Raw genomic sequence first — 12,184 nt, 5'->3', positions numbered from 1 at the left:
TATTGGTACATATGGCAATTGGATGACAAAACGTATTCCTCAATCAAATGTTGGAATATAATATGTACATGGTATGTCATAGAATTTGTGGATCCAAATAAATGCTTAAAAAGGAAAGCTAGCTTATGAAATCTAAGTACAGATTTAAGCAAGCAATTGGGAATTAGAAATGTATTTTAGTGAAGCTAATAAGTATTTTAGTTTCATAAAAATGTACATGATTCTTATAGATATATAAGAAGTTTAGTGGGAGTACATAAAACTTAATTGGTCCTATGTGTATCACACACATATCTCTCTATTGTAAAATAACATTCAAATGCTAATGACTTAGATTTGAAATTATTCATCAATGATGGACCATGGCGAAACTTAGTACATACTGGGTATTAAGATCTATTTACAAAGATCTTATGATATTGTTTTGGATTAAGTAATGGCATTTACTAAATCAAACACGAAAGTCTCCATTGGAGATATTCGACCCATGTGAATAAATCTAAGTAAAGGATGTTTGAACTATGTATAAGCATTTACTAAGTTAAACATCAAAGAGTCTAAATGAGATTCTTAAACCTATATTATATGTCAAAGAATTTAGCTGGATTCAGTATCTGCTGAAATTGAATGAGCTAAAATTACATGAGTAGAATTCAATTGGGAATTATTCTGAAAAAGAATTTATCATGTATGATATAATATGAGGATCGCCAAAAACGTATCGTATGACTTTAGGCATGACGAACATATACCAATCTCTATTGATGTAAGTGAAGATCAACTAGGTTGAGATCAAGAATACTTATGGTACTTGAAAAAGTACATAGGAATAGTTCTTGATTCAAGGAAATAAAGATATGCTAAATATTGATGCTACACGCATAAACACTGGCAAAGGATCAAGCAAGACCCTTTGGAGTTAACCATTGATAAGGACGAGCTATAGAGCATCGTGTTTTGAAATGGCAACATGGATTGGAGACCATGAGTTGTTGCGTGGGAAATTAAAATATTAATTTCTATGTTCTAAGATATAGTTGGAGAGTCTTCCACATATCTATGAACTGCTTGGATAGGTAAATCCAAACAAAGCATCACTAGCAACCTATACAGTTGAAGTAAAAGTGATTGTTGCCTAAGAAGCAATAAAACAGGGTTGTTTAAAGTTCTTCACTGAACTTGGGTAGATCACCTATCTGCTGGCTTGATGGTTCTTCATTGAAAAATGCGTAGAACCACTCTTGAAGCAAGAAAAACGTCTGCTAACTTGATGGTTCTTCATTGCAAAATGAGTAAAACCACCATCGAAGTAAGAAAGACTAGATCGCATAATAAACAAACTCAAAAGATCTTATTCATCATATCTCGAAGAACATTCGATGAAAAAGGATATTAAGATTGGCAAAGAATGATAACTAAACCTATGCAACAAGTGAGAAGCAACACTCACATTGTCGCACTGGAAATCAAGCATAGCTTTGAATTCCATGAATTGTTTTAGAAGATGGGTTTGAGGCCCATGGTTATAAAACATTGGGGTTGAACATTTATCATATATGAAATGTATTTTCATATTCCATTTAATCTTGGTTTAGTATTAAATGATGAGTCCCTTCAAATTTGACGATATATTCAAGATAGACTGTCAGGACCAGTCCTGTGACTAAGAAATGTCTATCAAGTGAACTTGAAAGTCAAAGGTTGAAAATGGTCCCTATTCGGAGTTTTCTATAAAATTGGACGCATAGAAAACGTTAGACGATTAGAATGCAAGATGACTAGTAGTTCTGTTTCTTGAACTATGTGGACATGGCAATGTCATAATCATTTGCATAGATACTTACTTTGGGAAGACTAGTATCGGACAAGACCTATGAAACTTTACTGTAAGAGATGAAAGTCTGTCATAAGTAAATTTCATTAAATTATTAGACACTAAATCCTCAATACCTGAGTGATTTGAGATTACTTGTTTGAGAACTGGTTGCTTTGACGTTGACCAACCGTCGCACCGTAAAAGGAGGCTATAAAGGCAACGCTCAGGTAATCACCTATCAAACGAAGTCTAATCTCAAGATCGCAAGATTGGGATTGTCCTCCCATAAATCGGGATGAGATGCTTAAAAGTTGTACAAGGCCACTCGGAGAGCTAGAAACTGTGAAATGCATGGCCGTGCTCGGATGAATCATAGGCTATGATTATCTGTTTATTTGATCAGTTGAACTCTGAAACCGAGGAACACCTCTGGACATAATAAGGATGACAACTCTTACCTTATGTTCAAGAGCAAGCATCGAGCGACAAAGGAATTAGGAAATGCACACTTGTCCCTAAGGACAAGTGGGAGACTGAAGGAAATAATGCCCTTGGTCCAAGTATGCATTCTATGATAAGTCTAATAAATGCGGTTCAGTATTAATTAACAAGTTAATAATTCAGTGGGATCAAGTGAGCTGAATGCCTAGCTAGAGGCCGCTTCAGTTCAAGTGGAATTAATGATATTAATCCACAGCTTACTCTTGACTGAACCCGTAGGGTCACACAAATAGTACGTAAAGGGATCAAGTATTTAATGGCATTAAATACTCTATCTATGGATATTCGGAATCGACGGATCTTGGTTTCAGTGGGAGCTGAGATCGTCACAGGCAAGAAATGAATACTCCGGAAACGATGATATTGCCGGAAACGGAAATATGGATCGTATCGGAAATATAAATATTATCCAAGTCGTAGATGTTGCCGGAAACGGAAACATGGTACGTATCGGAAAATATTATCGGAAATGGAAATATTACCAGAATCGGAAATATTGCCGGAAACGGAAATATTGTCAGAATCGGAAATATTACCGGAATCGGAAAATAATTCCGGAAACGGAAATATTAAATATTTGTTCGAAACGGAAATTAATTCCGGAATCGGAAATGTTAAATATTGTTCGTATCGGAAATGAATTCCGGAATCGGAAATTTAATCGGAAGCGTATCGTACGAATAAGCATCGGACGAGGCCTGCCGGACGAGGGCCCAGCACGAAGCCAGGCCATCGCCCAGCAAGCAAAGCGCCACACAAACAGCCACGCCAGGCCCAGCGCAAGGCCAGGCCCAGCAGGCCGTGGCAGCGCGCACAGCGCGCGCAGCGCGCGCGGGTGCTTGCGTGGGCTTGTGGCTCGCGCAGGCCTCGCTGCGTGGGCTGCTGCTCGCACGCACGCATGGGCGGCCCATCGAGGCTGCCGTGTGTGTGTGCGTAAGTGTTTGTGTTCGTGCACGTTTCCTAAAACGTGCAGAGTTCGGTTAATGATTAAATTCCTAATTCTATTTGATAAATTAATTAAATTAGAGTTCTTGTAGGATTCTAGGTTTAATTAATTTGTATCTGAATAGGATTCCAATTCCCTTTCCATACCCCTATAAATATGTGGCCTGGGTTCACAATTTATAACGAGTTTTAAAAGTATTCAAAGTGAGTTTTTGAGAGAAAAATTCAGCCACACATCTTGCTCAAAAGTGCCGAAAATTCTAGTACCTTAAGGGCGATTCTAGTTGGTCAATCTTAAGGCGGATCCGGACGTGCTGTGGACTATCTACGGAGGGACGACACTTGGAGTCCTAAAGACTTGTTCTTGTTCGGTTCGGGCGCAGCTAGGGAGGGCACGCAACAAAGAGTATGCATCTAAATTATGCTATATGATTATGTGTAAATAATATGTATTCCTGGGTTAATGGTTGTTTCCGCATGATTTATGTAATATCATATGTATCATAACCTAACAGTGCTGGGCGCTGGCGCGCGAGAGAGAGGGAGTGAGGGAGTGCTGGGCGCTGGGCGCGACAACACACGAGGGCACAAGGGGAGGGCACGAAGGCAGCAGCACACACGAGGCTAGGGGCGATGGCACGGCAGCACACGAGGGCACGAGTGCTCGTGCTTGTGCGTGCGGGTGAGCCGAGCAAAGAGGAGAGAGGAAGAGTGAGGGGAAAGCAAGAGAGGAAAGGGTTTATGAAAAATAAAGGGGATAATTTAATGAGGAGAGTCCTATTTATAGGCTCTCATATCCCTAGTGGGCTAGGCTTGACAATTTGATATTGGGCTTAGCATTTAAATGATTGGGCTAGCCTTAAGTTTAGAATTAAATTCTTTTGATGGGTTCATTTAATAAAACGAGTTGTACTTTTCATTTAAAACCCAAACTTTTTAAAATTACTTGCGACCCATTAAATTTCCCGACTCAAAAATTAAATTTGTTTCGTAATTAATTAAAATAATAAATATTCTAATTAATTAAAATACATTTAAATAATATTTAAATGCGAAATAAATTCTAAAAATCGTAAAATGATTTATAAATATAATAAAATATATTTATAAATATTATAAAAATAGGAGGTATTACAAGCGAGCGGGTACATCTTTTACCCGCCACATAAATGAGTGACGAGTGTGTGAGCACTAGTCTTGAATTCCATTGTGCACTTGTGGTTCGCTTTGCGTGACGATTGTTAGGGAGGATTTGTGGTTGGGTGGATTTGATTGGCTGACATTGATGCATGCTCGTTGGATTTTGCCTTGAATTATGTCTTTCGTTTTGAAATATGTTAGGGGTGAAGTTGATCTTGTATTCATCGATGATTTTCTTGCTTAGGGACAAGCAAGAATCTAGCTTGGGGGAGTTTGATATGTGTGTTTTATATAGAGTTTTACCCCCGTCCCTTAGTACTTTTATGCATCAAATGAGCTCTTATGAGCCATTTTTAGTACTAATATGTGTTATTGAGTGTGCCTTGAGTTTCAGGATTGATTAGTAAGAAATTGGTCTTTTTAGACCCGTTTCATGGTGATTTAGGCCACTACACGAGCCCGAGGATGTTCAGGACCATTATCGTCAACTTTCGGGAGCCTTAGATGCTTACCGTTGAGCCCCGGGAGTTAGACTCGGTGATATGGGCGAAGGATGATGACTTTTGCAAATCGCCCTTTGAGCTGAGGGCAAAGTGAGAAGATCGGGAGAAATGAAAGTACTTTGAAGTCATCGCTGCGCGCCCGATCGGGCGGTCATCTAGGTACTGTTGTGGACTTTTCGCAAACCGCCCGATCGGGCGAATTTTGGCCCGATCAGGCCGACTACCCCTGTTGCTTATGCGCGTGATTTAATTCCGGTTTTTTGGCCGGTATTTTGGGCAAACTATAAATACTAGCCCTTTTATTTTTAGTAGACACCTTATTTTCTAGTATTGAAACACTTAGTTTATTTTCCTTAGCTTATTATTCTCTCAAATTTTGTTCAACACTTAGTTTTTATTTCCAATAAAAAATTCAAGCTTTTTTGTTTCATTGTTCTTCAATTAGGTATTGCTTCTTACTTTAATTTATTTTATTGCTTTAATCATGTTTCCAATCATATTAATTGCTTTGTTTATTGATAATATGTGTGAGTAGTCTATTTTCTAGGGTTTGGGGATCCATGAATAATTATGAAGGGATGATTGAATAATTGTGATTGTTGGTATTGTGATTGATTCCTATTGATTGGTTTATTCTACTATGCAATTAGATTTGCGCAGGTTTAATTGTATTAGTTAAGCAATATCAAGTTAAGATTCGAGAGATGCAATTTGATGTTTAGGCTTGTGTCAATAGGTGGAATTAGGATTAATACGTAGCGAGAGCCCGTTAATTATAAGTCTATGATTAGTATCGATTCGAGAGAGCATGCTAGTCTAATTAATCGCTTTATTGATTATTGTCGATTGTTTATCATCCTGGATTGTTATTTGTTGGTGAACCTATGCCCTAGATCCTTTAATATCTGAATTCTTAATTGTTTAATCATCGTCGTAGTCTTAGTATACAAACCAACCAAATCTTGTTTCCCAATAGTCTAGATTAGTTGATTAGTAGTAGAAAGAACATTGTTTCCCTGTGGATTCGATCCTGACTTCCCTTGCTACCTATCTAGTGGACTTAGGTTATTTTTTACTGGGTGATACGACTTTAGCCTGTCAGCATAGACTTGTGGTACTTGATTTTCGAGGTAGAAGTTGTATAAGGAGAAGAAGATCACTAGTAGAGCTTAGGATCAAGTGGTGGAAACTTCAAGGGAGCAACAACTAAAATTCGTAGAAAAGTTGGCAAGTGAAGGTATTTGGGCCTGTGATATGGATTTGGATATAGACTCATTATGGACAAGAATGGAGCACACCATAAAAGGAATGGCGAAAGAGGTCCTAGGGCAATCTAAAAGAACCATGCCACCACGTAAGGACACATCTTGGTGGAACGTAGTTGTGCAACAAGCTATAAAGAGAAAACAAGAATGCTATAAAGAGTTGGGAAAATGTAGAAGTGATTAGAACTACGAGAAAGCACAAGGAGGCTAAAAGAGAATCAAAGAAGGTCGTAAGAGAGGCTAGAGTAAAGGTGAATCAGGATCTTTACGCAAGATTGGATACAAAAGAAGGGGAAAATATATGATATCTATAGACTTGCTCGAATTAGAGAAACAAAGACGCGAGACATTGGGAGAATTAAATGTCTGAAAGATGTTGATAAAAAAGTTTTGGTGGGAGATAAGGAAATCAAGGATAGATGGAGGTTCTAATTTGATAACTTGTTCAACGAGGATCAAGGGTGCGATATTGGAGATACCAATATCCCTCGCGATATGGTTAACCTAGAATTTATGCGAAGAATTCAAAAGAGATAAGTCGAAATGGAATTGAAAAAGATGAGACGCAAGAGGGCAGTGGGGCCCGATGGCATACCTATCGAAGTCTGGAGATGCTTGGGAGAGAGAGAGAGGTTGTATGGTTAACAACTCTTTTTAACAAGATTTGGGGAAGTAATAGGATACCAGTATATATAGTGGAGGAAAAGTACTATCATCCCCTTGTACAAGAATAAGGGTGATGTCCAGGATTGTTCCAACTATCGAGGAATCAAACTAATTAATGAGTCATACTATGAAACTTTGGGAGCTGATTATTGAGCAAAGATTGCGGAGAACTGTGAAGATTTGATAGACTAAAGTCGTATCAACTAATCAAAAATAAACCTAAATTCACTAACTGAATAGCAAGGGAAGTCAGGATCGAATCCAAAGGAAAGTATTGTTGTTCCTACTAATAATTAACAGGTCTAGACTATCAGTAACGAGTAAAAAGCTGTTGGTTTTTGTAGGATGAAACTACAACAATAATTAATGAAGATAATAACAATATTAAAGTATTCTAGGGAAATAGTTCACCACAAATTCATACTAGGATTGGACAACGAACAAAAATAAACATTTAACAATTATAACTAGGAAAACATGCATCTCTCGAATCTTATGAATTCCCTGGAAAAAAAAACTACCAGGCTCTCGCAATTTACTAGAAATAGTTCCTATCTAATAGCCACATATCATAAACATAAGATTTATACCTCTCGGCAAATAATATAAGGCTAATCAAACTCAATCAAAATAGTCCGGCCGAACAGAGTTGACAAACAATTAAAACAAGCTATAGAAATTACAATCTTAGTTCTTGGATATCAGCTCTGCTTTTTTGAAAATCGCAAGTGGGCAGGACATATGTGTTTTAGTGATAACTTCCATAGTTTTGCTAAAAGAAAATTGTGTTTTTTTATTTAATTGTTGTGAACTTCGTACATGTAAGTTTCAATACGTTACCAACCACTTTATAGATGGTGTATTGCTTTATATCAAATAAATTAATTTATGATGAAGATAAACATAATTTTTGACAACTTCTCCCAAATTTTCGAATTCTATCTGATTCCATCATAAACCATACAGTTTGAACTCGATTCCTTTCCTTTGTTTGAATCAAACCTCCACTTGATACAAAATTAATCAATACTGATTACTGAATAGTCATAGAATTGAAGGCGCTCAAAAGTTTGAAAATTTATTTATGCAAAGATTTCAATTTATCAATGTCAACGACAGAATTCCAGGGCACCAACCACTGAGTTTCGGATTACCGCAATTTATGCAGTTGATTGCTCCAATAACTGTTTTTATATGAATAATTGACAAGACAACAAGTAATCACTTTGTAATATTTATGATACGAAATATAAAAAGTTGAAAAATATAGACAGCATGTAAATTTTCCTGAAAAGATAATGTAATCAAACTGCCTTGGGCAATTTTAAGTTTCACAAACAAGTGCAGTTCCAATAAATAAATCAAGAGATACAAGAATAAATAGGCTAAATAGGCTAAAGGGAAATGAGATATAAGAAATAAGTAAAATGTTGTACAAGGAACTGTAGTACATAGGGGGGAATGTGATTAACCGGTGACCCGGAGGAAAGAATCCCAAACGGCACCAATGGCAAATACTAGTGGGAAAACATACTGAGATCTGTAACAAGTAGTTGGAGCATTACTTTTAACAGGGGCTGCTCTAGGAGGTGGAGGGGGCTTCTCGATCCTCACAGATAATTTCATGCCACCAAAACAAAAGCCTTTTCCACTGACGAAGTAGCGGTGTCTGGTTACATTCAGTGGAACCACATCTCTTCCAGCTCCAGTTGTCCAGTTTCCAATAGGGTGATCGGTGTTGCAGCTTTCATAGTTGGTCTTATTCACCTCCAGGACATCCATCTGGTTCCGGTCATACACAAAAACTAGTGCCAGGAAAGGACAACATACTAGTTATTACTTAATGACAGACAGCACAAAAACAGAAATCAAATGTTTAAATACCATAAAGTAAAAGCATAATCATTTTGTTTTAAAATTCCAAGTATAAACAATCACGCAAAGTATATAGGTTAAGCTTTACTTAATAAGGAAAAAAATAAGTATGTTATTTTGGAAATTCAAAGATATACGAAATATGACGTCCGAAGAAAGGAGTTTAAGAGAATATGACAATTTCCATGTTTTCTAAACAGACACTTAACTTCCATATGAGAGAGAGAGATTTCATGCATCAGAGAGACTAAAGTTACCAGTTCACATATATCACATATTCACATGGGATGGGAGACAAGATCCAGCTTATGTGATGCAAAAAAAAAACAGTATTAAAAATTTTAACTTTGATTATTAAACTTGTAATTCTGATAACCTCAATAGAAAAGGGAAAAAAAAAGGGACAGATGACTTGGGTGTGAATGTCAGACAGATAAATCTCAAGTCCCGTACGTAATCAAGATAGATTGTGAATTTTCCAAAAACTTAGTTTATGGAATGCTGTCTGCTACACTAGTCTTGAATGTGAATCTTTTGAGTTCAGATATACAGTTTCTTATACTTGATCAGATACAAATTAGGACCACCCAATAGAAAATGGCAAAACATATTGATTATTCCAGGGTGTATTTCCCAGCCTACACAATATTCCCACCAAATCTTCACCTGCTCAATACTAACCATTATTGGAAAAATGATTATTGGATCTTTAGATGCCTCAATACCATTAGATTTTGTGGTTTTAGACAGTTCACAAGGTGTTGACAACACGGTTCACCTCTTGGACAATCTATCGTGTGTGAATCGGATGATCAACTACTCTAGTATTATCTTTCTAAGGTGAATTTCACTGCCCAGTGCCCATAACCATGTTTCAGAGAAAGTTGAATGACAACCTAATACCAGCTAGCTGGGGACTACTTTTCCCAATATACAAATACAACCCATCTAACAAGAACAAATTATGCAAAATGACCAGCTACTAGCTAGTCTACATTATCCCTTTTCAATTCTCCTATTATCTCTAGTAACAAAAGCAACTATACATTGGAAAATAAACCGGCTATCATAGGATTCATTGAATAAAAAGTTTTTGTTGAGGGCATTAATTCATGATTTATCATACCAATGACCAATCCAAATCTACTAAATAACTACCTCCCACATGAAAATGACTTGTAGCCATACCTATTTAACTTTCACAATCATTCGTTGCCTCTGTTAATATTAAAGCCAACTACGGAGTATGAAACAATAACCTTAAAAAAAAACATTGTGAATAAGTACATAATTTTAACAAACATAATGACAAATTTTCAAGTTTTGATCTCAAAAATCAAAAATACCACCTAATTATTTTGAAACTCAGACATTAGATAACCAAAAACCTATTAGTTTATTCAAATATTTTTACAAGGGGTGGTCTATTAATTTAGCTAAAATTAGAAACAACATTCAATCTCAAAAACAATTTTAAACACAAATCAACTTAATAGAGCAACTTAACAAAGATCTAAACAACTAAAAACTCACAAATTAACACAAAATTAGATCTGTACTAAAACAAAATCACAGTAACCAACACATTTGACGGTCTAACAGGCTTAGTTGGTTAAATGTCGGGTTGGTATCCAAAGTTCGGGATTCAATCCAGTCTACACCATCTGCAACCATAAAAAAACGCCCATAACAACACACATCGCAAACAGATCTGCACACACAACACCCAAACAAATGAGGAGAGAGAAAGAGAAAGAGAAAATTACAGAGCCAATCTCCTTTGTAAAAGTGCTTATCACTAGCCCAAACAGTGTAGTTAACGTTGGAAGTCCATCCAAATTTGCCACCAACAATGTACCGTTTTCCCAATACCTGGGGCACCATAACCATCACCAAGGCGCACATTAGCGCCATTACCATAGCTCTTGAACCCATTGGTGCGCAACTCTGATTTTCTCTCTCCTGTTTCTCTGTCTAGTTTTTTGAAGTTTCCAGTTTTTTCTCTTTTTTGAGTTGTTATGCTACTTGTACTGGAAATTTTGCTATGCTACAAAAAAATGAGTTCCAGATAATTTAAGTGGGGGTAAGAGTTGTTTATTTATAATTAAAATTTATATAGTATTTTTTGGGAGGAGAGAGAAATCTAGAGTGACAGCCTGGCAAGTCATGGTTTAGATATCTAACCCCCCCCCCCCCCCCACACAGGGGTCGATTTTTTTTATGTTTGCCTTGTTTGTTTAATTTTTGGTAAATTGTTTTTTCCTCTACCATCTAAAATTGAAAAAATTATCTTTTACCACTTAAAAAAATAAAAATTGTATTTTATTACAAAAAATAAAATAAAAATTATTTTTTATCACCTCTTAATCGAAAAGATGAACGGGAACGTTACGCGGACTTATTTCAACGATTATATTTTTATTCCTTATCTTTTTCCACGATTTTTGTAATACCCTGAAATTTTAAATTCGATTTATTAAAAATAAAAATATTTATTAACTTGATTTCTTTTTAATTAAATTACGAACAATCGAATTTCGTTATTTTAATCGTTTTTACGATTTATTTTAAACGACGAATTTATAAACTGAAATTATTTATTTTTCGTTAACGATAATTTATTTATTTTTAAGGAATTATTTTAATTAAACATTTTTATTTCTGAAAATTAATTACAAATTCTGAATTTTTGCCAAATATTGTGAATTTATTAAATATATTAAAAAAAAAAAAAAAAAAAAAAGGGGGAAAAATTTCTGCTTTATTCCCCTTGCTCTCCACGCATGAACCAGGAAGTTTTGACTTCCTCTCCTTCCCTCAAATCAGTCCATGTTCAATTGCTTGAGCCCCAAAGCCTTCCCCCTTCTAGAATCCTTTCAAAAATTACAAAATCCCTTCAATTTCTGATAAATTTCAATACCAAAATCAATCCACAAAACTGAAAACAATTCTTCCTTGTTCTTCCTAAAATCGAACCACCACCACCTCCGGCAGCCACCGCGCACCACCGTCCTCACCACCACTCCACCACCCCCGCATCTCCCGACCACCTAGAACCACCGAACACCACCACGCCACCACCACAACTCCCTCCCCTGCTCTCTTCTCCTCTCGCGTCCCCTGCCTCCTTCTTTATTTCTCCTCTTTCGCCCCACGCCACCACCACAACCACCACACCACCAGCACCACTCTACTCCTCCGACCACCATCAACAACCTCATCCACCAAATCACCGCCCAGAACCACCCTGCGTCCCCCCCCCCTCTCCCTCGCACCTTCCCCTCCCCTATTTCGCAAATCACCACCCCCATCCCCTTAACTGCTCCGCCGCCGCTAAACCACCTCCACCATCGCCGTCGAAATCCCCGGCGAAGCCCAGCCCAGCCAGCCTCCACGCCCTCTTCCTCTCTTCCTCCCTCCTCCTCTCCTCTCTTCTTTCTCTGTTTTTTTTTTGCTCGTGCCTCAACCAAAAC

General features: G+C 37.0%; 1 protein-coding gene across 1 annotated transcript; it reads right to left on the bottom strand.

Moving 5' to 3' along the window:
- Positions 1–8,118: 8,118 nt before the first annotated feature.
- On the bottom strand, positions 8,119–10,777 carry LOC110775211 (early nodulin-like protein 17). The gene is made up of 2 exons (XM_021979811.2): positions 10,478–10,777; positions 8,119–8,641 (listed from the first exon to the last, which is right to left on the bottom strand). The coding sequence occupies exons 1-2, from the start codon at positions 10,644–10,646 to the stop codon at positions 8,304–8,306; spliced, it is 507 nt and encodes a 168-aa protein (XP_021835503.2). The 5' UTR covers positions 10,647–10,777; the 3' UTR covers positions 8,119–8,303.
- Positions 10,778–12,184: the final 1,407 nt, after the last annotated feature.

The sequence above is a fragment of the Spinacia oleracea genome, chromosome 5 (genome assembly GCF_020520425.1).
Source record: "Spinacia oleracea cultivar Varoflay chromosome 5, BTI_SOV_V1, whole genome shotgun sequence".
NCBI classification, from domain to species: Eukaryota; Viridiplantae; Streptophyta; class Magnoliopsida; order Caryophyllales; family Amaranthaceae; genus Spinacia; species Spinacia oleracea.
This window is presented reverse-complemented; position numbering and strand designations above follow the sequence as displayed.

Excerpts from the sequence above, each read along its gene's own strand:
- LOC110775211 (XM_021979811.2), bottom strand. The coding sequence starts at position 10,646 with ATGGGTTCAAGAGCTATGGTAATGGCGCTAATGTGCGCCTTGGTGATG. Across the intron at positions 8,642-10,477 it reads TTACAAAGGAGATTGGCTCT|TTTTTGTGTATGACCGGAAC; the intron begins GTAATTTTCTCT and ends TCCTGGCACTAG.